The 27,298-nt window shown below is 43.3% G+C and overlaps 1 protein-coding gene across 5 annotated transcripts; it reads left to right on the forward strand.

Annotated features, from left to right (window-relative positions):
• Positions 1-7,817: 7,817 nt before the first annotated feature.
• TBC1D7 (TBC1 domain family member 7) lies at positions 7,818-19,657 on the forward strand. 5 transcript variants are annotated; one of them, XM_044432639.1, is made up of 9 exons: positions 7,847-7,904; positions 8,692-8,832; positions 10,200-10,319; positions 12,556-12,636; positions 13,442-13,629; positions 14,900-15,034; positions 15,933-16,078; positions 16,806-16,935; positions 19,477-19,657. In XM_044432639.1, the coding sequence occupies exons 3-9, from the start codon at positions 10,208-10,210 to the stop codon at positions 19,561-19,563; spliced, it is 879 nt and encodes a 292-aa protein (XP_044288574.1). In that variant the 5' UTR covers positions 7,847-7,904; positions 8,692-8,832; positions 10,200-10,207; the 3' UTR covers positions 19,564-19,657. The 5 variants fall into 5 exon arrangements, with proteins under 5 accessions (XP_044288573.1, XP_044288574.1, XP_044288575.1 ...); XM_044432638.1 differs by lacking the exon at positions 8,692-8,832 and having other exon boundaries at positions 7,818-7,904; XM_044432640.1 differs by lacking the exon at positions 8,692-8,832 and having other exon boundaries at positions 7,858-7,908.
• Positions 19,658-27,298: the final 7,641 nt, after the last annotated feature.

Raw genomic sequence — 27,298 nt, forward strand, 5'->3', positions numbered from 1 at the left:
GCAAAAAAACTTGCAAAACTTTAAAAGCTGGTGACAGGAGGCAGCCCGCAGCAGGAGAGAACTGAATGTGCCCAATGGGATGATGTTCCTGTTGATGGGTTTGCTTGCTCAACCTGGAGTCCTATGAATCTGGATGACAACTCCCATCATCCCCAAGCACTGAGAGAATATGGGAGTTGTAGCTTGACACATCCAGAGGGTGCCAGGCTGGAGGAGGCAGCTTAATGGAAAATGAATGCATGTGTCCTGGCAGGGGAAGTAAGAAATGGCGGCCACTAGAATAACAGCATGCCTAGACGTTATTTCATTATTGTGTATAGTCTATTTTCCTCCCAAGGAATGCAAAACAGTGTACATGGTGTTCCTACCCTTCTCCCATGGCACATGGGAGGGGTTATCACTGATGCCCCCTTCTTTTGGTCAAATGTGCACACATTCTTTTTGTAGATGCCTGTTTTTATTTTTTCAGCCAAACTTTTGCAACTACAGAGCTGTACTATTCCATAAGTCCAAAACTGGGGAGGTTTACCTGGGCAAAGTCCTGGGAGTACCTGCTATCATATGCAGTTGGTGCACACCCAGGAGATTGGTCCAGAAAGACTCCATAGATAGATAGATGGGCAGACAAACAGATTTTGACACGACAGCTGTCAAGTCAAACCAATCTTTGCTCACAAACAGAGACAGGTGATTTTTTTCCTCCCAAAAAGTGAGATCTTCAGCAGTTTGCATTTCCCTCTGTACAGTGTCCCCAACGTACCTACCCATTCTAGAGACTCTAGGTCCTCAGCAAGGTGGAAAATACACAATCCCATCTTGCTAATGCTTGATTTTGACAACTGTCAGCAGCTGCGGTTTCTTTGAAAACAGATTTAGACAGAGCTAGACAGAGCAGTCTATTCAGACAGCGTGATAACCCATCATGGTTAAGTCTTCCCTACAACTGTCCAAGGGCTTTTAAAGTAGGTTGTTGGAAAAAACAAGCCACTTTGTTTTCAGTCATCTAAATTCTAAGTTCACACAGTGCAACAAGCCACCATGGCTAATTATCCTCAATGGGTTGTTGAGTCATGGAAACCATATTGATGTAAGGAAATTTTTAAAAACCAGGCTTTAAACATCCAGAATTGTAAAGACATGTGAAACAATGGACTAGAAATGGTATATATGTACTGTTTTCCCCCATCAGGGTTCTCATCTCTGAAGATAAATGTTCCAGCTTTATGTTGGTTCTCTACCATTTTAACTGTCACAGTTCCCACACATCTCAATCCTAGGAATTATATTTAATGAAGTATTAAATACTTTATAGTGTTCTCTGGGGAGAGGGAATTAGTATTAAACCAATTTACGTCTGTAGCCCCAGAAAATCATAGTCCATAAAACAAAGCATGCAAGCTGTTTTCAGAACTCTCTAGAATATGTTCTTCCATGACATTAATTATTTTGCAAATCTCAGCCTGCCAAACTTACTGCCACCTGTATGTAAGTTCTTTGGTTTTAAAATCTAATTTTTGTTGGTTTGGCATGCAATGCTTACAGCAGATTTCATGACACTGTGTGCAGGTTAATGTTTGCAATTAAATTCCAGCAGATGAAGGGTTTTAAATTGCATTGCAGATGAAGGAAATGCAGGAAAGCGTTTTAGTGTGAACTGACCTTAGTACACAATAACAAAAATGAATTTGACTGTGGGATAGCACAAATTTCTTCAGTCTGCACAGGAAGGGGCATTTCATCTTGGCCAAAGCTTTCCAAGGGACTTTGTGGAATTAGATCCAATCAACTAATTAAGAGCTAATTAGCAGGAGAACATTGGCCAAAAGGTTATGGCTATTCAAAAAGGACTGTATGTGAAAAAGTAGATTTGCATCATGATTCTTACATGGATGCATGCACTCACATGCCCACATGTTCTTAGTACAGGATTTTTTAAAGGAGCTGACTAGAAATAGAACAAAATACTATATTTTAGACCTGAAGCCTGCAGCACAGAGAAACAGACTGGGACAGTCTCTGAACTGAATTTTCACTATCTTACCAGTCCCTTACCCTGGTTTTCACTGCACAGAGCCTAAACATATGTCGGGAAGAGAGGCAAGGGGCCCAGTCAGGGTAGTGATGAGAAGATGGAGATATGGTGTTGGTAGGGCTTGCCAGGCAAGGAGAATGTGGCTCAGGCACTTACCCACTGTGCCATGTTCTGGTTCTCCATGCATTTGCAGGTTTGATGGTTGCCCTGTCAACCTGCCTCTGGGTCTCTGAATGCTGTGCTTAAATGCCCAACCAATGCAGAAGACCCCTCTTGTCCACACTTTAATAGTGGATGTGGCAGCCAATCTGGGTTACACAAGCAAGGCCTGTTCAGGTGAACATGGAGGAGTCAGCCTTTTCCTACTGGAATATTGGTACAACATCAGGGCAAACCTGAAGGGTGTTGCCACGTTCTATCATTCCAGATGCCTGTCTGTCCAACAGGCTCCCTATCCACCCTGTCTGGGGTGTTCACATCTTGTGCTGGGAATCTCAGTCTGCAGGCCATTAGCCTGACAAAAGTAGTCTTGGATGTGATGCTGAGTTCCCCCAAGCTGTTAGTTTTAGGGGGTCATCGATGTTACGCTGAGGGCACCTTGTCTGGAACAGCTCGGATCTCATGGCCTCTGTGTCCACCATGGGGCTGCCCACACCTGCCATCGGCAGGGCACACCCTAGACTTGAGTTTGTCAAGCAGGCCCCAGGATGGTGCAGGACCATGATTCAGCCTCTTTGTCATGGTTAGGTCACTGCCTGTTGATATTTAGACTAATGGTGGGGTTTCCCCTCTGCAGGAAGCTATTAAGACCCCACCCCCCACAAGTCTAATCATTTCCAGAGAACTCCTGGGGGTTTCTGGCTGCTGTGGCTAATGCTCCTGCTGAAACCCTGGTGAGATGATTGCCCCTGAGTGTCTTCTCCACAAGAGAGCTCATAGAGCTCTGTGGTTTACCCTGAAGCTGAGAGTGATGAAACAAAGCAGGAGACAGCTGGAGTGCAGATGGCAAGAAAACCCCTGAATGGAGGCAATCAAGCCCTGGTATGTGCTTATTACTAGGCATACTCAGGGGCAGTGAGGGCAGCAAAGGAACATCTCACTGCCTCCTTTAGTCTTTTATCTGCTTCTGGCAGAGCTTTGTAGTGATGTCCAGGGCCCATCATATGCATCTGGTGGGAACTCCACTCTGGTATAACAGCAGCTGAATCAAGCAGAATATCTAGTGCACAGTTTGGTCCAACCTTTTTGGGTGAGTTTCAGCTGATACAGCTTGAGGTCACAGACAAGCCGCTTGGACAGGGTTGTGCAACCACTGGGTTACACAGGCCAGCAGGGAGGAAGGAACTTGCTGGGCTAGGGAAATGCGCAGTGGTTCCTTGCATGACCTGGTATGGCCAATCCAGGGGAGAGAGAAGGGTGTGTGATTCTTCTGATACTCTTGGATCTCTTGGCAGCTTTGGATGCCATCGATTAGGGTATCCTTCCAAAGTGGCCAATGAGTTGGGAGTGGAGGTACTGCATTGCAGTTGCTCTGTTTCTACTTGGAGGGCTGGCTTCAGAAGGCAGTGCTTGGGGAATATTGCTCAACATCATGGTTTCTCCATTGCATGTCTCATGACTGCTTTTGTCACCAATGCAATCTGACATCAACGTGAATCCATGTTGGGGTCATCCAGAGTTTTGGAGTATATTGCTCAGCGTTTTGGAGAATATTGCCACACAGCTCTGTTTCTCTTTTTCATTCCTACCAGGCAAGGTTGTAGATGTGCTAAACTGGTGCCAGCTGCAACAATGGACTGGATGAGGGTTGACAAACTGAAGTTCAGTCCATATAAGACTGATTCACTATTAGTGGCTGGTTCTTCTGTTTGGATGTTGAGCCTGTTTTAGATGGGGTTGCACTTTCTTGAAGAAGCATCTCCATAGCTTGAGGGCCCTCCTGGAGCCATCTTTGTCACTTGAGGCCCAGGTGGTCCCTATGACACAGAGTGCATTCTACCAGTTTGGGCTGGCAGTTTACCTATGCCCATAATATAGACAGGGATAGTCTGCTTTCAGTGATTTACACTCTGGTAATTTCTAAATTAGATTACTGCAATGCATGCTACATGAGGCTGCCTTTGAAGACTGTTCAAAAGTTGCAGCTTGTGCAAAATGTAGCAACCAGACTAATAACTAGGACTAGATGTTCTGAACATGTAAGACCAATTCTGGCCCTCTTTTATTGGCTGCCTATCAGCTTCCACGCCTGATTCAAGGTCCTGGTTTTAACCTAGAAAAGCTTACAAGGCTTGCTACTATGTAAGGCATTATAGGTTTGAAGCTGGGGGAGGACAAAGCACATCCAACCTCAAGCTAGCCAGGCACAAGGATCAACATCTGAGGCCTTCCTCCAATTGCCACTGCTGAGGGAAGTTTGGAGGGTTTCGACAAGAGAGAAGACCTCCTTAGTGGGGCTGCCTTGAATGTGGAATGGTCTTACTGAGGCCCAGGTTAAGACAGCCATTTATGCAAAGGCTTTTGAAGACATCCAAGAATATTCATGGCTTGACTAGGGACCAAATGCGGGGCATTTTTAAAAGGTCAACTCTGTTTTTAAATTTAAAAATTGGACACATTTTATTGTATTATGGTTCTGTTTTAGGAAACTTTGTAAACCACTCCAAGAAAGGGAATGAATGAATGAATGAATGAATGAATGAATGAATGAATGCAGTTTGGCTGTAATAGTATTATTATTAGTAGTATATAGGCAGAGTTTATGGGAGAAAATGAAGTGAAGACATAGGGTTGCTAACCCCCTCCCCCAGTCTTCTTGAAAGAAATTGAGTATTTAAGAATCATCTAAAGTATTAAGAAATTCAAGATGCATGCAAAGATTCATCACTGGAGAAAGCTGCTCCTGTTAAAAGGTTGCTAACAGGAAAATAGCAGCAGCAAATACTTTCTACAGCACAGACCTAACCATGTTTTCTGAGAAATTACTCCCATTCTTTTCACTGTGCTATACCTCTGAGTAAACCTGGTTCAGATGGGGCTTCATTTCTTGTTTCAGGGAGTTGCATCCAGGTTTAGGTGAAGGCGATTGGGCTGAGGGAAATAACTTTTCCTGCTGCCATCTCCTCATGGCAGCCACCAACAAATGATGCAGAGGGAGACATCCCAATGAATGGGGTGTGGGTGAGAAGGCCAAGCTTGAAGAAGTGTGTGGAGTCCATTATCTGGAGCAAGATACTTACGAATTATGCTAACACAAAACTTTTAAGAACAGATATATCTAGAATAATGCTTCTCTAAATGGCAAAATTGTATTGGGCACTGCTACAGCCAGGACCCAAATAAATTGTGTCTAACTCTGTGTCCAAGACACACAGAGCTTCTGCTTCTCTCTCTTAAAACACTTTTGGAAATCAGGATAGTTTCAAAAACAGTTTGTGATTTTCTACTTGAGTTTTCTCCTGCAGCCTGATTGAAAAAAAAATCTATTGACTATACACAAACTCTCAGGCATGCGTAAACAGTTCTTTGGATCCTGGTCTATGAATTTTGTATCACCAATAAAACATATTTTCCTAAAGCGGGAACCCATAACAAGCATACTGGGACAAATGATTCCTGAACATGTGCATTTAAGGGAAAAGAAAAGTTGATCTAAGTCTGCCACCTGCTGTCTCTGAACAAAGCTGCTGTGAAATAACCCATGGAAAGCCATGGATATATTGCAAAATTTTAAAAAATCCCATTATCAGAATACAGTATGCTTTTCTTTTGTACATCCATAACAGAAATGTGGCATGACCGATGATGTTTTTAAAGGCAATAAGCACTTTAATTCTAATGTTATGCATGTTTACTCAGGAACAAGTCTCATAATCGTGAGTCTTACTTGCAAGCAACTGTGCATAGCTTCATATTTTCCAGTGCAATCTTACATGTTAATTTAGAAATCCTGTTGTGTTCAGTGGAGCATCCTTACTAGTACAGGGGGTGCTATCTGCTCCTCTGGATTGTTTTTATTAAATTAAAATATACCGGAAAACTGGCATGCCTCAATGCAAAGTTTCATCCTCCAGAGCCATCTAATTTGTTTGGGTTCAAAAGAGTACAGAGTTTCATTTTTGGAGTTCAGGTCCTACCTCTGCTTTGCACTTGGGTTCTTCATAAAGTTACCTTTTCTACAGTCTCACTGGTTTTCCTTCCAAGAAAGCAGTAGTTGTAGTCCCACCATGGCAGCCACGTTAAGAACAGTTAAACTTCTACCTGTGAAACCATTCTGTGAGAATGGCCATGATACTCCCACCAAATTTCTAAGGTGCCATTCACTCAAAAAGGTGGGGCCCTATGTGAAAAACAATTGATGGGAGTAGCTTTGTTTCCCCCTATCCCGAGAGCAGGAGCAGTAGGGGGAAAAAATGGGTGGATCATGTTCTGGATGAACTGTTATTTGTCCTAATTTATGACCTTTTTTGGGGTAAAAATGGATTATGTTACACCTTAGTTCTGAACCTGAGGCTCTTGGACAGGAGTTTCATGATACCATGTCTTTTTTGCTACAAGCAATACTAAAGCTACACTCCTCTCCATCAACCTTCCTCAGCCTCATGCCCACCAGATGCTTGTTGCTTTAACTTGTATATGCCTAGTATAGTCAGTGTGTGGTGTGGTCCAAAATATCTGGTGGGCATGAAGTTGGCGGCTATCTTAAAGAAACTCTCACAGCCCTAAATTCCTGTGTGAACAGGCTTAGGGCTGCTGAGTAGAAATAGTAGGCTGGTGGAAGGCAGAGCAGGGTTGCTCACACAGCAGAACAACGCCATGCACCTTTCTTAGCATTTTTAGTCCTGGAATCTGCTTTTAGTCCCAGCATGCATTTGTGGACTCATTTCTTAAGTTTTACCATAGATTAGTGGTAGAATACACAATTTAGTGGATCGGCTGCAACCTTCTCTAGAAGGTCTCCGTTTATCACTAGATTCATACAAATACTGGTCATTGGCTGTAAAGGATGAACTTAAGAAAACAAATAATTGGCTTTAATAAGCAAAATATTGGGTTGATATGATGGATATTTTGATCAATCAAAATGATTGATCTAACCTTGTGCCATTTGAAAATAATGAGCACTTTGGCTTAGTATTTTCCTTACAGACAAGCGCCTTTCTGATCAGCTACGCCCCCTTCCCCACCCCACCGCCTGTGCAAGAAAATTACAGTGAAATCTAAAATAAGCATAGCATGTCAGTCTCTCTGTTTCCAATGAGACTAACTCTCAAGTAAGTATGTTGAGGATTGTAGACGAATTCCCATAATAATACAGCTTTCCTAGTCTGTTTAAATTATATTTTCGTCCGCTGTTCATATCCTTTTCCATTAAAATGCTATGGAAAGAGTCTCCTATATAGACCCACTGATTAAAAGAAAAATTGCTAGAGGAGAGACTTTCTTCTCCGCCTCATCAGATCGCCATTCAGACGTTCTTTGCACACCTCCAATTTCGAGTGTTCTTTGCACACTCGAAAGAATGGCTGCTTTTTGGCAGAAGAGCATTTTCATACACGAAGAATTCACGCACGGGAGAGAGGCGAGCGACCCCAGTCCTAGCACCGCTTGCCCTACTTCGCGCCTTCCAGAGCCGTGGAACTACAGCTCCCAGCATTCCCAGCCTGGCTGGGAATGCTGGGTGCTGTAGTCCTGCAGGTCTGCAAGACTGCCGCGCGGCCTTCCAGGCAGCCGAAGCGCTCTTCCGCCTTCCTTCCCCTCCGAGCTGGGCGCGCCAGCGGCTGCGCGGCGCGGGCAAGGCGGAGTTTGCGTGCGCCGCTTTCCTTGCGGTTGCGGTCGGCGAGCCACGGTTGCAGCTGCCCTTTTCTGGCAGGTAGGTAGCTCGGTGGGCGGGCTGGAAGAAGGACGGGAGAGAGGGAGGAGCGAAGGAGAGTTCTTGCAGCTGCCTTGTGCGCGCTCGTTTCCCCCGCCTCGTTCCTTTGACCGCTTCCTCCGTCGCCGCTGCTTCTGCTTTGACTGTGAACATCTCATCTGCCTCCCCATCCGCCATCCCCTGCACCTCGTCGCTCTTCCTGCGGTAACCCTCACGTGCCATCCTCCACCCCCGGTCGCTCTTGGCTCCTCTTCTCGCTCTTTTGTGTTCCATCCGCCTTCCAGCCACCTACTGTGCCGCCTCTCCAACAGCATGGGCAAGCTTTTGGAGCCGTGCCAATTCGTCAAATGCGTAGCTCGCTTTTATCCTCTAAACCAGACTTCAGCAACCAGGAGCCCTGGAGTAGTGTGGGATTCCAACTTCCAACATCTCCCGGCCAGCCAGCCAGCCCCGAATTGGGCTCTAACAGGCTCGGAAAGCCCAGGTTGGACAAGGCTGCTACATGTTTTGCTCCAGCGCCTTCCTGCTGTGACTACCCCGCCCCATCGACTCTCTTGTCATTGGCGTTTTCCCTGCGCTCTTGCCCATTGAGCCGGCCTCCTCGCTTCTGTATTGTCCAGAGACCTGCCTTTTCGAAACATCCATTTCTTCTTTGACACACTTGGTATTACGCTTATTTATTATGCTCCAACCAGAATTTCCACTGGTTACAAAGACATCTTTCCAGACTAATCTTCCTGGCCCCTGAATGGCATCTTTTGTTCATTCCTGCTTCTCCCGTTCGTAGCAAGTGAGCTGAAAACGCGTGTTTCTTCCTGGTCTATCTTTACTTGAGAGATAGAAAACGAGCTAGACTGCAGGTGGACATAAGCTGAAAAGCAGTATTTTGATGGATCCTGGCCAAAGTGGGTGTGCAGAGCAACCCCAGGTATGTTTACCCAGAAGGTAAACCCTACTCTGCTCATTGGGACTTACTTCCTAGTCAGTGTGTTAGGATTGTAGTATTAAAATCTGCAGAGAGAGAGCGCCTGGTTTTAAAATGCTAGCTGGCTGAATATAGTTGGCAGAAATAAACATTTTGTCAGATTTTTAATACATTTTGTCTAAAACATTGAAAATGCATATTTCATCATGTTATTCATTCACATAGACAAATTCCAGTGCTAAGTTTCATATATCTGAGGAAGTAAATATTGCCTTGTTAATGCTTATGCTTTAACATTGCAGTCTTATACATACTTACACAGAAACAAGCTCCATTTGAACTCAGTGGGACATGGTCAGAGATGAACCTATAGGATTTCAGCCATGAGATGCCAGAGAACTCTCTAGATTTTTCTTGGCCAAGCATTGTACAATTTGAACATAGAGGAACATATGAGATAAAAAAGGCATGTTCTACCAAGGTATGGGCTAGAAGAATTACATATGAATGAATCTAACTTGTATTATCAGAAACAGCAAGGAGCCTTGTGACACCTTAAAAGACAAACACATTTATTGTGACAAGTTTCAGTGGGCTAGAATAAGTGGGCTGTGGTCCACAAAAGCTCATGCCACATTATGTTTATTAATCTTGTAAGATGCCACAAGTCTCTTGTTTTTACTGCTACAAAACCACTTTGCAGCTTTTTAGCTTCAAATGAAATAAGCCTTGTTCTATCAAATAATTTACAGCTGTCCACCCCCAACCTGACACCTGCCAGATGTGTTAGAATATGTGTGACATTCAGCATTCCCAGTCAGCACACTCACTTGTCTGGGAATGATAGGCCTTGTAGTAGACACCAGGTTGGGAAGGCCGATTTACAATGAAAATAGTTACGTTCATCTGTGATTTTTCTATTAAGTGCTATGCTAGTCTTTTATCAGATTTCAGAAGAAAATGTTTTCAACCTTTAGTGCTTCTTGATATACTGGCTTTGTTCATCTGCAGCTAAAGAGCTGTAGAGTGGCTTTGTTGCAACAAAGACAAAGAGCTGTTGCAGCCCAACACCAATGATTGTTAGGCCCCATCTAAGCACCTGTCTTGTTTGCCTTTCTAAGGTGATAGGTTTGAATGTGTTGTAAAGCACCCCCTCTCTCTGCAAAGGTAGCTGGTTTTGTCATTTTCAGCTGCTGCCCTGTAGAGGTAGAGATAGAGATAAAAGGCAGCAGATAGCTATTAACAGCAGTGCATGGGCCTTGTAGTATTCAAACCATGCTGATATTTTTATAAGTCTCGGCACTTACACGTATCATAATCTTTTGTGAATAACCATGATTAATTGCTTTAAAATTCCTTTTTCCTTCCAGGATGAAACATGGCTGAGGACCCTCAGAGAAATTTCCGATCCGTTTATTATGAGAAAGTAGGATTTCGTGGTGTTGAAGAGAAGAAGTCATTGGAAATCCTTCTGAAAGATGATCGGTTGGGTATGTTTGGCTGGACCTGTGATAACATGCCCCTCTATTTTGGCTTGCTGATACATCTGCAATACTGTGCACACTTAGTTGGGAGAAAATCTGTTGAAGCTAGTGATGCTTACTTATGCAGTCACTTCAGTTCCTTCCCTCCCTCCCTCCCTCCCTCCCACCTGCTGACAATGGGGTGGAAGCAGGTTCCTCTTCTCCGGGCCAGCCACAAAGGCTCCATGGTTGGGCACTAGCTGAGAGGCCATGCCCTGACTGAAGTTGCTTTTGAACTCCACCACTGCAATCTGCTCATTCATTTTCCTTTCTCTCTGGCCCAGATGAGGGTGGTGGTAAGAAGTAAGAACAGGAGATTCCCCTGGCTATTTGCTCAGGTGGTACCTATGAGGAGAAGGAGGGTAGAGTGCAAAGGCAGCTGATGACAATGACAGTGAGAGAGGCCTGTTGCGGGTGTTTTGCCAAGGTCCCTCAAACATTGGGAGCAGGCGCTGGTTCCAAGGGGGCTTATTTTGTGAGAGCTGAAGCTGACACCTCTCCACTGTGGTTTTTCCTCTTCTCTGGAGGGGATGAATGTGTGGATAAAGCATTCTTACACACGAATGGTTACTTATATGTGTTCACTTACACAAAACCTGCACACTTACACCTTGCAAAGTGCAGAACGTGCACCTAAGATGTTGTATGAACTGTCTTTGTCCTCTGTTGTCAAAAACCTGGGAATAATTGTATGAACATACCTCCCTGAGCTGCAGTTGCTCAGCGCCTTTCTTGACCACGTAAAGTTTTGACCAGTACATTGTGTGGTGGAGGTAGTATTTGTGTTCCTTGGTTGAATACAGTGCCTTCTCTCTTGTTTGGGGGGCGGGTTACCTGTTCCTTAAGAATTCTTTCCCCTTGCTTCCAGTTGTGCTGTGCCTTCATAGCTGGGACGAGTAGGGCTTGCCTCCAAGAAAGTCTGCTGTCTTTCCTCACTTCCCATGTAACATCCCAATAAAGGAAATTATGAGATTTCCCTGCAGAGAGATGTATGTATTCTGATTGCTCAGTTTTAGACCATGCACAGCTCACACTAGGGATGATGTGCAAGTGATTTGGAATACAGATGTCTGAGTCACTTGCACTAGCCACATTTTACACTTTTGTACAACATGCCAAGTAGATCTCAGAGTGGGACACTGGCCATGCAGCCTGTAGGGTTCACTTTTGTTGGACGTGAATCCCTGCTGGGAGACTCTTGTGAGCGTAAGACTCCAAGCATGTTAACTGGCATGGAGAACAAGCATGCAGAACAAGCAGCTTAACAGCATTTTGTCTTTTAATCAGTAGATTACTGAACCAAAGCTTTAGCAATCCTACAGAACCAACCAACAGGTAGATGGAGTAGTCCACTCTTTGAGCCCTCCATCCATCCAAAGCTCTGCCTGCAAGATCCAGGCTGGATGGGAGGAGCAACAGAGCATCCTTGCTTCCTTGACCTCCAATGAAGTATTCTGAGCCCAGCAGGATTCTTAGTCCATCTAATTCTTTGGGGCTTTCTCTGCGGTGGCGCCCCACTTATGGAATGCGCTCCCCAGAGAGGTCCGCCTGGCACTCATTATTTGTTTTTCGGCGCTAGGCCAAGACCATTTTATTTAAACAATATTTTAATAATTATTAATAGTATTTATTGGTTTTAAAATTTTTAGCCAGGGTGAATCCAGAGTTTATATGTATCTATTTATATGATCGTTTATTTGTTATGTTGGAAGCCGTCCCGAGGCTTATGCGAATGGGATGGCATACAAAAATTCCAAATAAATAAATAGATAAATAATTCACTTACCTGGCTGGAGATGGAGATGGCAGGAGAGGCTTGTGGGTCAGTGGCACTTTCCTACTCTGCCCATTGCTCATGTTTTTCTATCTGTGTTGTCTTCCAAGGTTGTGACATTGGCCAGTGGCCAGTGAGTGGAGAGGGATGTACTGTCAGAGCTCTGTGTCTGACTGAGATTTTCAGTCTCCTGTGGCCCTTAAGATGCTGGACACATTGTCCCCAGATACCAGCAACCTGCAGTGTGACTGACATGGTTGGGCTCACCATGGGTTGTTGCTTTCCCCCTAGCAGTTGTCTCCCTGCTGTAATATCAAGCCATTTCTGCCTCACCATGGCTTTTTTCCCAGTTTAACCTTTTAATTTTCAGGCTTCCTGAAAGCTGGCTGTCAGTTTTAAACGGCATTGTTTTTAAATCTTTATTCACAGATATTGAGAAGCTTTGCACATTTAGTCAAAGGTTTCCTCTGCCATCCATGTATCGGACCCTGGTATGGAAGGTGCTTTTAGGTAGGGTGCACTGTGAAAACCAAATTTTGGTTATAAATAATAAGAGCTTTGGACATGCTGTGAAGTTCATTGGATGACTTTGGGCTGGTCACTAATTTTCAGCTGAACCTTTTTCACAGGGTTGTTGTGAGAAAAGATGGACAGGAAGTTAAGGGGTTATGTGGGTTTCATCATGGGTTCCTTGAAGGAAAAGATGGAATATAAATATAATAAAAGCATTGAGTATTTATTATATATCCAGTAAATATGTTGAGTATATTTTAATAATTGGGTTCATTAAAACCAGACAAATGCATGCGCTCATTGTATGTTTAATCATATGTTTAAATGTATAAAATGTGTTTGAAGTATTTGACCTTCAGACTTAGTAATCAGGGAATCTTGAGTTAAATCTGTTGTGAAAGTACCATTTTTATAATCCCATGGCAGTCGAGCCCAATTCACTTTACACAGATGTACAGACATACGCCCTGTTCAGAAGAAGTGCTCATGGTCTGAATCAGCATCTGAGGGGTGCACCCAAACCAGCACACCCCTCACATGCCACCCAAGGTGCACGTGCATAGCATGCCCTCTCCTCCCTGCAGACATGACGGCTGGCTAAGCTGGCATGCACAACATAGAGGCAAGGTGCTTTGGTGCAGCCCTGCAATGGTGGTTCCAGCACACCAGTGCTGCTCATGGCTGTGTTGTTGGGTTGAGCTAAAAGTCTTTAAAATATAATTGCGTTGGGAAAATCCAAAGACCAGTGCAGCAGGTGACCTTAAATCTTGCCCTTTCACTCTCTCTCCATTTTCTTCCAAAGGAATTCTTCCTCCTCACCATGAATCACATTCATTTGTGATGGAATGTCGAAAGGAACAATACAGGGACGTGCACCATGCTCTTCAAGTAATTCGCTTTATCCAGGATTGTACTCCACAGGTTGAAGTTTTCCTCCGGATATATCAGTTGGAATCAGGAAAGCTGCCTCGAAATTCATCTTTCCCGCTGGTCAGTCATGCTTAATTTGGCCTGGAGAAAGACTTCTGTATTCTGCAGGCAGCACTTGTTAGATGTACTGGTCTTGATTTTCCCTCTCCCCCTCCCAATGTAACCTGTTGGGATGCCTGAAAAGCCTTCCTTACTGTCTCTTCAATATGCCTTGGATGTGCCTTGTCCATCCTGCCACATCCCAAAACTTGTACTCTGCCCTCCTTCCAAAGCAGGGTCCTGAGCCCCACCCTTGCTGTCCAGTCAGTTTTTTACAATGCAGGTTTTCATTGGCACTTTACAGCCAGCAAGATAATGTGGCTCTGAGATTCCTTTAGCAAGCTGAAGGATAAGCCACTGCCTATGAAAATAGTGCATGAACAGAAGCTTCTCCCCAATCCTTCCCTTTCATTCACACTGCAGGCTCCAACCTCAGGGTGGCTCCCACTAGTGGAGATCCAGCAGGCAAGATCTACACAAGCCATCTAACTTGGTAGCTGATCTCTGCTGCACCTGGGCAGGGCAACGGCTCTCCCTTCTCTCCTGGGTCCTCTCCCGTCCCTTCCAAAGCATCTGGTGTCACGGGCAGCCTGAGAAACTGTGGGCAGTGACCTTGGTGGAGCTTCAAAGATTCCTGCCCCCTTTGTTCCTCTTGCCCTCCCATCCCTTCTTTGATTTCCTCGTAAGAATGCGGTGGGGCAGGATCTTGGAAAATCCCCAAAGAGTGGGTGCCTGGCTTACTCACTGCAGGTTGGCAACCTTTGGGATCCGGAGGCACATTTGAGCATTTGCGAAGCTGTTTTAGGCACAGCCGTCAAATGGTTGCCATGGGTTGGCATTTGCAGAGGTCAAGTAACCTGCCCAGAGGCATTCATGGGAAATTAAGATGGAAGTCAGCTAGAACCTCCCATCTCACACTGAACCTGCCAGAGGAGGAAAAGAAAAACGAAGAAAAAACAAGATCAAGCACACCATGGTGGGCCCCAAAGCAAGTGCCTGGAGTCCCCAAGCTGCCACTCTTGCCCAAAAAAGTTAGGAAAGTCATATGGATATTGCATATGACTCTTTCCATCCCTTTCTAGCCCACTTCATTAGGTTTCCTTTCAAGTAACTCTCCGAAGAAGCCATAATCAGAAAGAAAGCTTTCAAGCAGGAAAGAGAGTGCAGCAGTCATTACTGTGAACTTGATTACTCGTCACTACCAAAGAGCAGAGTTACTATCATAGGACTGAATGTGATGAGTACATGATCCTACCTAATAGTTTCATTGTATGTCTGCATTGCTTTCCAGGAAGATGAAGATGAGATATTCCTTGCTATTGCTAAAGCAATGGAGGAAATGGTGGAAGATCAGATTGATTGCTACTGGCTTGCTAGTAGTTTTGTAAACCAGTTGAATAAGTACAAGGATTCATTACCACAGCTGGTAAGAATATGTATATATATTTTATGTGCATGTGTGCTCATACATGTGTGCGCACATACATGCAGAGTGTGTGGGTCTGGGACTCAGGAGATCCTCTTTCTAGTCCCTGCTTAGCAGTGGAGCTCACTGAGTGACTTCGAGTCATTCAGACTCTCAGCCTGACCTGCCTCACAGGGTTGTTGTGAGAGCAAAATGGAGAGGAGGACTATGAACATCACCTTGGATTGCTTGCAAGAGGGAAAAAGGCAGAGTATAAATGTGATGTGATCTATGTGGAGATCCTTCAAGCGGGGGCCTTCCGGATGGCTGCTTTTAGCATGTGGAACTCTCTGGGGAGGGAGATTAGGTTGATTCATCCTCTGCTGACTTTCTGCCATCAGACACTGGTGCTTTTATTCACGGAGGCCTTTGGCCTGTGAGCTTGGCTTGGTGGCACTGTTGTTCTGTTCTTGTTGTACTGTTGGTTGCATTGTTAATTTACTGTTTGAACGAAATGGTCGCTTTTTTTGCTTTTACTTTTTATGTTCATTAGCCTTGTTGAGGGCCCCTTTCTTTTTAGAAAGGGGAGGTACAAGCCAAATAAATATGTCAAATATGCACATTTGTTCTGTTAACAGAGTCAATTACTATTGAACTTTTCTTAGCAACCCTTACAATTCCACCCAACCTGTTCAGGACATGCCTTTCATGTCTCAGGCTAAATTCAGTGCTGACAATGCAGTTTTTGTAGCTGCTTTTTTGCTACAAATAACCAACAATAGCTGGGAGAGTATTTTAGGGTGTTCTCCTGTTCAAGAATAGGCAGGAAAAAATCTTGCTGTGCTGGATGGGGCTTGCTGGGAGTTACAGGCTTTTATCTGACTATATTTTATCATTTCTCTTTGTATTTATGGTGCAGCCAAAACTTCTGGAACAGTACCTGAGCCTTGAAGACAGCAGGCTGCTAACACACCTGAAATCATGTTCAGCAATGAGCCACCTGCCTTATGATTTTTGGTTCAAAAGATGCTTTGCCGGTTGTCTACCTGAATCCAGCTTGCAAAGGCAAGGCAATCCCTCCCCTGCTATCTTGGCAGTCGGTCCCACGGGGGACTTGAAGCACAGCTGAGATTGAGCAACAGGTCCATGAAGCACAGGTCGCCTTAGCAAACAATCCAAAAGGCCACACATTTGTTGCCCTCCCAGGCCCCCATGCAGTAGACTGTTCTAGGGTGAGCTCTGCTGAAAATATATTGCCTATGAGACACCTACTGTCTTGTAGTGGATGCAGGCAGTTGGTAGCTTAGGATTGATAAACCATACCGGAAAAGCATGGAGTAAAGCAGCCCTTGAAGGTGGGTGATTGGGTCTTCCAGATCAACTAGCCCCTCTGTATGAAAAGCGAGCCTTTAATCAAAAAAATTAGGGGACCTCGAGAATTCAGAGGTGTGATGCTGGTTTAAAGTGGCAGGAGCTTACTTGTGTAACATGGTAAGGACTTTGGTAAGCTGGCCAGAGTGCTCCAGGTTTGGGGCACTATAGAAATGAAATGAATAAAATAAATAAATAATCTATATTGTGCTCTAAACTCAGGGATGTTATATGAGTGAGTTTTGACATGACAACAGCCTGTGAAGAAGCACATCAGTCATTCAGATGGTGCGGACAGTTACGTATGTTTTGCAATAACAGCTTTAAGTCAGGAAAGAAAAAATGCTTCAGCACTCAATCTAAATTATAGGTATGGAATTAAGGGCATATAGCTGTATGACTTTGTGATTGGATTTTCTAGGGTTTGGGACAAGGTGATTAGTGGCTCTTGCAAAATTCTTGTCTTCATTGCTGTTGAGATCCTATTAACCTTTAAAATGAAGTTGATGGCCCTGAATAGTGCTGAAAAGATTGAACAGTTTTTGCAAAATGTAAGTATCCTTTCCCCACCCTTTGATGAATTCTAAAAAGGCATGGTAGGTTAGTTATGTTCAGAAGAGCAGTGGAGTTAAAAGTTTCAAGTGTTTAAATGTACAATGTTCATTTTGCAAAACTATTACATTTACATTTTCATTTAGTTCTGAAAGAACTAAACTAGGCTGAAGAGGAGACAGTTCAAAAACATGTAATTGCAAGCAGGGATGCTCCCTTGGTTTAAAGAGCTGGTTAAATTGCACTTTCTCAGGCATTTTCCACAGTCCGGGGAGTTAGATTGGGGAAAAGCGTAGATGTCTTTTGTTTAATCTCCCTTTAACTGGGAAAATACAAATGATGAAAGATTGACCATTGAAGAATAACGATATATTCAATATCCTGCTCAGAAGCCATTTTAACAGCTGGCAGCGGTGGGTAAATTATTTTTGGTGGCTGCTTGTATTATTTGGAAAAATAATGGTAATGGTACAACACATTCTTGCACATAGAAGGACCCTGGCTTGATCCTTAACAGAGACATCTTCAGTAAATAAAACATGAGATCGAGCAAGTTTTAAACAGCTCTCAAGGCTGATTGGGATGTGCATGATGTTTACATATCTAAATCACATGTGGGTAATCTTCAGAGGATGGTACTGTATTATTTATTTTTATTTATTAAAACATTTATATCCCGTCCTTTCCGCTGAGCGGCTCAGGGTGGCTTACAGAGATTAAGTATCACACTAGTATGTACTAGTGTGATCTTATATCTGTACTCATGGGTCCATTTTTTTCCACTTAGTGCATTTACATGTGCATATCTAAGGGGGAAAAGGGGTACCTTTTGCTGTTAGACTGAAGATATAAAAATGAAATGGTTGAATACGTATCACCCAATCTAGATTTTCAGGCATACTGAAATGCATGTATGATTCTCCTGTGCTGGGCATCTTTTTCCTTCCCTTAACTGAGGTCTGCCTGCACACAAGCAACTGCTCATTCATTGGAAATGAGTTAGTAGGAGGGGTTTCGATGCGTATTGGAGCCCCTGTATGCTCAGGGGATGAATGGACAGACGAAAAGACTGTCCCCTGGAAAAGGCATTGAGCGCCAGTATACAGTAGGGGTTAAGAGTGCTGGACTGAATGGGACTTTTTATCATATATGGTGGATGTGTAATAATGTGGTGTAGTGGTTAAGAGCATGGGACTGGGACTCAGAGGATCTGGGTTCGAGTTCCCGCTCGGCCATGGAGCCAACTGGGTGACTTTGGGCCAGTCACAGTCTCTCAGCCCAACCTACCTCACAGGGTGATTGTTGTGGGGATAAGATGGAGGAGGAGAGATAATGTAAGCTGCCTTGAGCCCTTTGTAGGAAAAAGGCAGGATATAAATAAAAAAAATGTTTTAAAAAGTTGGGAAGATATACATGCAGAAACACAGAAAATTTTGAAAATTAACTTTCCTATGAATGCTAGAAATATGCTACTGAGTATTGTACCAGAAACTTTGCCAAGGAATATGGTAGAGTTATATAAATATATGATAACAGCAGCTAGAGTTGTCATTACATCAAAATGGAAAGCAGAAGACTACCCAACTAAAGAAGAATGGAAAAATAAACTAGCTAAATATGCAGTAATGGCAAAACTAACTAGTTACGTAAACAGAAGACTGACTGAAGAATCTAATGATAAATGGAAAACTTATAGACAATTTATGTAATCACAAAAATCGAGCTCGTAAAAATATCATTAATGTGTTATAAATCTTACACAATTGGTTTGTTATTTAAAATTAATTTTAAAAGGAATGGAAGATGAGTTAGTATTAAGAATTAAAAATTGGAATAATTGCTGAATGAGTTTTAATTAAGTATTAATTTAACGGAGTGTAGAAGAGTTCACAATTACTGACTTTTTATGAAACCTTTTGATCTTGATATTATATGTAATATTTGTATAATGTCTCTGGGTATCATTTTTCTAATGAAAATAATAATGATGGTGATGGTGATGATTCGTGCTGGACTGGGATTTAGGAGACTTGGGTTTCAGTCCCCACTCAGCTGTGAAAGGCAGTGGGTGACTTTGGGCCCCCTACCGTGACTCATCCTAGCACATGTTGCAGGGCTGTTGTAAGGGTGAAATGGAGAGGAGGAGACCTTGTAAGCTTCCCTGGGTTCCCCGCAAGAGGAAGCAAAGGGGGGGATAAATATAATATGATAATAGTGACACAAGGGACCATAGGGTTTTCCCCCACGCCCTGAGGCCATAGGAGTAATGATTTTGAGGAGGAAGGAATCTGAGCAGCTCCTGTGATCTTGGAAGAGGGTTTGGGGGAAGAAAACGGAGTATGATAGTGGGTGAAAGGACAAAGGATCCCCAGGCTCTGTATTCCCCTCTTGCCCACTGAGAGGTAAGTCAACTAGACAGGCTCCAAAAGACAGGCAAAAATGTCTTGCCTTCTGTCAGACAGAAGCAAGGTGTTCTCCGCAGAGTGTCCTCCTGATGAGATCGTGCTGCAAAGCAACTGAAGGCTGTTTTTCTCTCACAGATACCTCAAGACAACACAGATGCCATTGTGAGCAAAGCTATTGAGCTGTGGCACAAGCATTGTGGGACCCCTGCTCACTCCGTCTGAGCCTGTGCTTTCCACTTGGCATTTCTGTTTCTTCCTTTGTTTTAATGTGCATCTTCTCACACCCCAATGTAACTAATTAAAATTACTAAAAGACTGGGCGCATGGTATGAGTCATTTATGGGGATTTGTTGCTTTCCCATCTGATGGACTTGAAGAGACAAATATATGCAGAAAGGATGGTTTTAAATCAGATGGATGAATGTGGCCTCTTACCTGCTTGGAAGTCCCTTTTACAACAGTTGGATTATCTGCAAGTTTCCAAAAGTTCATGGAGAACCCCGGTGGAAAATGGAAGGCACTAAAGTGAAGTGCTAAGTTTTGCTTAATTATAACTAAAGTACACTTTCTCTCACCCCCCAACCCTGTTGGCACTTTGTCTAATTTGTTTCATCAGCCTTGAAAGCCATCCAGGTTGGTAGCTGTGATTTAATTATGTATTGTAGGAGGAACTAGTTGCCTTTCCTGAATCTTCCACTGGTTTCATTGGCCAATTGCTTCTGGCAGAGGGGAAAATACCTTCTCTCTCCTTCTATATGTACAACATATAGAATTCCATACACCCCCTTTTTTCTGGGCTAATCTACTCCCCACCCATGCATTATGACTTCCTCAGGGAAGCTGCTTTAAGTCTGGCCATTTGGGAAGCCTTTTTCTGCACCTTTTCCAGTGTAATCTTAATATTCTTTCTTGGCCTGAGCTGGGAAAAGCCCCTTTTTGGAAGATCCATTCAGCCTTGATTTTGATGGTGATTTGGCATAGATGAATAACAAGTCTTTTCTGGCAGGCCTTTGGCTTGATGGTATGTGATGCCTTGTCTAATTTACCTGTTCCCCTTACTTGCTGCTGCTTTTCCTTGAATTTTATTGCTTCTAAATTGTGACTAGCTTCCTTGGGCACTTCTAGTGATGTGGGAAGGTAAGATGTGACCTTGGTTGAAAAACATTCTGTCCACGCCCCTTTTATTCTTCTTGTGTTCACTGCCCATTCAATTTCCTTCTTGCACTTAACATATTGCAGTTTTGTCTTGTCCTGGGTGCTCTTATTGAAGCCCTCGCTCTGCAATCATTTTGCTTCATGCCTGTGAAACACGGCCAGGAGCATTATCAGCCCCAGCGGTCCTGCTCCTGCTGGGTAGTATCCAAGTCAAGTCTCACGGAAACACACTCTGAGTAGATTCATAGAAATGACTGGGACTTAAGTCAGGTGAATACTGGATGTAACCTTCAGTCTGCATGTGAAACATTCTGTTCCCCATCCTATCCCCTGTCTCTTTAAACAAGCCCTGACTCTCACCCTTCTTCATTGGGTATCAGAATATGACTACTGTTATACAGTAAAATGCTATGTCAAATAGCAGATAAGCCTTCCTTAGTGTTAAGTTGTGCAATCTGTTCTATGCGACTTGAAGTCTGGCAAAAGTAGCAACAAATCCTATTTGTTCCCTCTTATTTTTCAACATCAGGCAGCAATTTGTTCATTAATTTGGGGAACCTGTTAGAGAGTCTTCTTTGGGGTGCAGAGATCTTTCTATCCAATGTGCTTAAACTGCTGATTTGCTGTGAAATCAGTCAAGTGGGCAGCCGGTGAATGCTTTTCTGAGGAGGAATCAGTGTCTCTTTTTTCCCTGTGTGAAACTATTGTCTTCCATCAGCAGGCCGATTAGAACATGAGTGCTCAGTGTCATAGGTATGAATCACTTTTTAATGCTCAGGGGCCAGCCAATTAAAAAACCTAAAATTGTCTTTCTGTGACACTTTGTTTGTCCTTGAAATTGCTGCAAGGAGAGAACTAGCTGTGCAGAACTCCTTGCATGAAGAATAGTAATTTTGGATCAGTATATTAAAAGCTGATGGATAACTTCAGCATTGTCCAGAAGTCAATCAAACGCTGCCATTTAAATGCCAGTGGAAAGTTCATTTCTAATCGTCCAGTTGTCCATGAGAAGAATGAGGTCACTAGGAGCATACTTTTGTGCAGTGTGTGTTGTTAATTTTGTGGCATGTTCTTAATCAATAGATGTTATATGCTGAGGTGGGGAGAGACAGAAAGAGATAAGCTGAAGTTTTTTTGTAGAATCTCAGTGCGTGCAAAAATCAATGCAGAAACTGCAGTTTTGGTGGTTTTTAAATGGGGCTGTGTACTGGCAGGACAAGTGAGATTTTCCAAGGATGGGAAGGAATTAAAAAAAAAAAAAAAACCTACGGGGAAGGCCTTTGTAAAAGTTTGCAGCCAAGTCTGCTCTCTCTCCATAAAAAAGTGGATTAAGTTGCCCCAGCTTAAGAATGCCGTATAGTCATGGCAAGAACAAAAGGAACTTCTTCCATCCTGTTACAAGCAAAGAAAAGGGAAAAATGGTCCAGATGGTTTCAGAACCCTGAAGGAATACCATTCCTTTATAGATCTAGATAAGCGCACACCATTTCCTGAGTTGGAAAGGGCAGATCTCTTCACACTGGCAGAATGAGTGATATCCCATCTGATCAAAGGAGAAGAATGTTGAATTAGATTCTATCAAGCCATCATAGCTAATAGCCCTTAATAAATTTGCCCTTCATGGATTGATCTAAGACCCTTTAAAAATCACATAAGTAAGTTCCATAATTGTGCATGGAGTAAAGTAGTATATTTTTTCATCTTTTCTAAATCTACAAAGCAATTTGTAGCTGAATTTATTCTAGTCAGGACACAAGAAAGTGGAGTTTTCCTCTGAGCGCAATGCATAATTGAAAAACCTTTATTGTGTGCTCCAGCTGCTTTCCCCCTTAAATCCTTCAGCTAGGATTTTCTAACCCTCTGAACATTTGGGGTTGTCACTTTCTGCATCTTTTGAACCTCTGTGGTATCTTTTTTGAGCTAGTATAACCATAACACTTCACATGATATTCCAACCATGGCAAAAACATCCATTTATATCAACCTTTATGAAATACTTTCATTTTCAGTCTCTTTCCCAAGGATTCCTAACATGGAGTTTGACAATATTGGCTGTCTACTCCAGCAGATGGTTAGGCACTGCCACTTGCGTTCTCATCTATATGCCTGTAAAGTCAGGCTTTCTTGCCCTGATATGTATTGCCTCAAGCTTAAGCAGCCATTGCAGCTCCCCCACTCCTTTATTTCAAATCAGGTGCCCTTGAGATGTTCCAGCTACCACAGCCCATCATCTTGACTGCTAGCCATGCTGGCTGGGGGCTTGCAGCAGTTATGGTATGAAAAAATCTGGAGACAATGATGTTGTCTACCTCTGATCCAAAGGAATGCACTCTGTCTGTCTGTCTGTCTGTCTGTCTGTCTCTCTCTCTCTCTCTCTCTCACACACACACACACACACACACAGTGCAGCTGAACATATAAAAAAATGCAACATGGAAAGGCAATTATGAGCCACCCAAAATACATAGGCATATGAATGCACACTTGGACCACTCAGGAACCAATGGAATAGAATCCATGATAATTGGGAATGACCAAATTGCAAACAATAGAAGCACAGTTTAGGGTTTGGTTATCAGGTAGAGAAGTGCTCCAGAACTGGAGTTTGTTTAAAATTGTCATGTCCCCACACACAATAGCTTTTCTTTCTCACGTGTACACTCAGCAATGTATGATTTGCTGCCACGTAGAACATTTCACTCTTGTATGAGAAGGAAAGATAGCTCAAATTGATGGCATGGTTTCCATGGAGTCTTTGACCATCTCTGCCTTAAAAGCAATTCAGAAATGATGGTTTGATGGTAAATCAGCATTTGCTTCTAAATCTCAAGGAGTGAAGCTGTTTTGAGTCTTCCTACATTCAACTTCAACAAAAGTGCAGATCCAGCTTGCTGTCCTATTTGACCAGTCCAGAAGTCTCAAAGAAGGCAGTAATTTGGACTTACACCTCCAAGTGCTCTGTCTCTATGGCTATGTTTACTGTATGTGATGAAGAGGTAATTCTGCTGGGTGCCAGGCTGGTGTTTCAGAGCTTTTTACCAGCATCATTTTATCTCTAGATGTGAATGTCACCTGCCTACAGCCTGCATTTAGCTACAGCACTGTCGAATTGACAGAAGACAGAAGAAATAAGACCGGAACATATTTTTCTTTTAAAATGATTTTTTTTTAAGAAACTGCATACATCCGAGACAATTTAAATACCATGCAGTTTCAATATGTACAAAACCCTAGGATGTAGAGATTCCGTTTTAGTGTTTTTTCTAGGTATTTACAGTTTGTTGATGATTTTCCATACAGCCATAATTTGTTAAATTACAATACTGGAAGATCACAGGCTTGACTGTCACCACATTCACTCCTATACAAAGACAAATCTATGTACATACACTTGACTTGGAGATTAACTGGAAAATGCACTGGTTCCAGAATAACTGAAATGTACAGATGAGCAGCCCTCCTGGCCTTTGCTTTTCTGCTCACACAACAATGAAGCTGAATAATGTGCAACCCTGTTTGCCCTTTTTAATCACTGGCCTTTCACTGATATGTAGGTGGGCGGGGGGGGGGGTGATGTTTTATCTGCACAATAAGAGAAATTGCAGGGTATATGTGCTTGCGTGTGCACACACAATAACCTTCATCTGCATGTGAATAGGAGAGATATATTGGGGTAAATGCAAAAAAATCACTGCCCATGCTAGAAAGGGGGGGTGGGGTTGTGTTTTGTGAGATGAATGGAAGCTCTCCTGGTTGAAATGAAAAGGAGCTAATATGGCAATGGTAAAGCTATGCTTCTGCCCATCCATGTAGAAATCGGTTGCATCAGGCATTCAGAGTAGCTTGTCAGCAATCTGATCATTGGGGCATTTAGCTGATTGGTTGTCATCTGGGAAGAATGTGTACCACACACCCTGAAAAAGAGGCCATTTTTAATGCAAGGGCTTTGCCAGGTAGTGCTTTTACATTAGAAGAAAAATAACTTTCCATCTTTTTCCTTTTTGGAAATTGGTACAGTGTTTTGCTCTAATTGAATGATTTGCTTCTGTGTATGGAAGGAAGCCGAAGCTTTGGAGTAGCTCTTTTACAAGCCTCTGTGCAGAAAACAGGAGCAAATCCACCGCTCTTTTTGTGCAGGAAAACCCACTCTATCCCACTGCATGTGGATCAGCAGAGTGACCCCACCACTCTATTTCCAAATGATCCAATGTGCACAAGAACCGTACAGTGTGGGCAGCCGCTCCTGCATCAGTTTGTTAGCATTTTGTAATGACAAAGTGACCATCGGGAACAGAGTGAGTACTACTTGCAGGCAGGACCCATTTACATGTGGATAGCGCTAGATTGAGCCACACAGCTTGAGAAGTTATAAAACTTACATTGCAAAAATGCTCCTGAACTGCATGGATTCCAAAACCTAAAATGGAGACCAAAATGAGACCTTGGCTTTAAGCTGACAGCCCATCCCCCATGACAATTAATCTTGGCAGAAATAAGCTTGTCATTTCCTTCTGCCAAGTGCATCATTGTCTCCAGCACAGCAGAATAATTGGGGACAACTTCTACAATCCTTTCTATTAAATAATCTCTCATGATGATTCCTTCAGCGTTTAGGGGCAGAGAACTGCAGGGTTCCCCATGTTAGCAATGGATATACCTAAGATGTATGTTGCTGCTTATACTTTCTTGCATAAGATGCATGTTTTTCTGCAGCCTTCCCCAACTTGGAGCCCTAAAGATGTATTGGACTACAACTTCCAGAACTGGCTAGCTGGGGGATTCTGGAAGTTGTGGTCCAACACATATCCAGGCTGCCTGGTGGGGAAAGGCTGTATTACAGCAATACCTGGCAGTCTGCTATTGGTTGAAGAAAATGTTCTAAGAGCATCATTTGCAGTTGTAGCCAACATTTATATTTTATTTGGGAGGCACATAGGAGATAAATCAGCACATCCACATTTTTGGGTCCCTGGAACATGCAGTGGAAAATGCCTCCTTAGACCCTCAAAAAAGTGCTAAGTTTTGCCCTTTGCTTCACTGAAGACAAAAGACCCACAAACTCACCTGGATAAAAGGCTTTGGCATGGTACCCCACCACTATGGATAAATACAGGACACTGAAGATCCGTAACATGTAAAGGCTGCTCAGAAACCCCACCTGAGATCATCATCATTTTCTTTTGGCAGCTTTAGGCAAGCCCCATGGATAGCAGAGACTCAAATAGTACATTGCACAAACTTGAACCTATTTACAATGCTATAAAGTCTGAGCAGAGCTGGCTGCTTTAAGAGCAAGAGCAGAACAAGTGTTCCAACCTTCTCTCCTCTCCTCGCCTCCCTCCCACATTAAGTGCAGGCCGCCCCACCAAGTCTCCCCCTGCTTGATGGCCTGACCAATAAAGGAGGCACTCCCTGCAATTTTGCCAGATGTGTTCACAGTCTGCCCCTTAATTTAGAGGCAAAATATCAAGCTTACTTGGGCCTAATACTTAACATTTCATTTCACCTTCCTGCTCTTGTGCTCAAGATGAGTACACACATCAGGGGAATGGGCCATTTTGTTTGAATCTGGATGAGGAGCAGAGAGGTTTTTCTTAACTTAGGCAATTTCCATTCAACTGTTTGACAATCAAATGGAATTATAGGGTGAGACTTTTCTTGAGATGAGGAGGCAATGCAAGTTATCATTTGTTCTCCTCTGAAAGAAAAGCAGTGCTTTTCTCAACAAAATTTCCAAAGCCAGTTATTACTGTTGTAGGTTGGATCCAGACTTAGTCACAACTAGACTAGAGCAGACCCAATGGAATGAATGGGACTAAAGTTAGTGAAAACCTTGGCTTGGAGCCAATGTGACATAAGCAGAAATCTTATACAGTGCGACTACCCATCCACTGCCCTGCTGCAGTCCTCTAAATCTGTCTGGAGGTTATGCAAAAGTTCCAGTGCCGATCTGGGAGGATGAAAGGGGAAGAGGGAAGTGATTCTGGTGAAATCAGACCATTGGATACAACCGTCCGTCCCATTAGTTTCAATGTTTCTGTTCAAACTTTGACTAAGTCTGGACCCAACCCTACATTCTTACACCTGTGCAAAAACTTGAGAACTGAAGTCACTCTCCCTATTGCTTGGGACGGGCTGTCCTTCATGTGAACCAGGGGACCACACTGATGCTAATAGGCCTAACAAAGTGCTTTGATAGACTGGGTCCACAATGCTGTCCAGTGTGCAAGGGTTATTCTGTGAAGAGTAGAGCCAAAACCTTAGAAGCAAACATCAGCCCCACCTCTAGCTGTTTTTTCTCTCGCCAACTGCTTTGGTTGTCAGGATCATGCTGTGCCATTCACAATGGTATAGTTTGTTATTTACACCAGGTAGTGTTCCTTGTAACAGAAATCCCTGCTCTTAAAAACAAAAACAAAACACCAACCGCATACCTCGCATACAGAGAAAAAAAATCACTCCCACAATTCTCTTGACTTCTCTGTCCTGCACCATACAGGATAGGTAGGCTCTGAATCAAGTTGCCACTCCAGCAGAGCTGGTATGTCATCCAACTTCTACACAGGTGCAAACAAGAACACGAAGTGCCAAGCAGAACCTAAGGCAGCTTGACTTGTTCTGTTTGTAAAGGTAAGCTTGTTACCATGTATCCCTGTAATCATTTCAAAAACGTTGTCTTCTTTTTTGCAGCAAAGGAGTCACTCAAATGAAGGAAATGAATGATGAATCCTCCATGTTTCTCTCTCTCTCTCTCTCTCTCTCTCTCTCTCTCTCTCTCTCTCTCTCTCTCTCTCTCTCTCTC

Source organism: Varanus komodoensis, unplaced genomic scaffold, assembly GCF_004798865.1.
Source record: "Varanus komodoensis strain SLA01 unplaced genomic scaffold, ASM479886v1 scaffold243, whole genome shotgun sequence".
NCBI classification, from domain to species: domain Eukaryota; kingdom Metazoa; phylum Chordata; class Lepidosauria; order Squamata; family Varanidae; genus Varanus; species Varanus komodoensis.

Coding starts and splice junctions, on each gene's coding strand:
- TBC1D7 (XM_044432638.1), top strand. CDS start 10,208: ATGGCTGAGGACCCTCAGAGAAATTTCCGATCCGTTTATTATGAGAAA. Junction 15,035..15,932: donor AGGATTCATTACCACAGCTG/GTAAGAATATGT, acceptor TTTATGGTGCAG/CCAAAACTTCTGGAACAGTA. Junction 16,936..19,476: donor TTGAACAGTTTTTGCAAAAT/GTAAGTATCCTT, acceptor TTTCTCTCACAG/ATACCTCAAGACAACACAGA.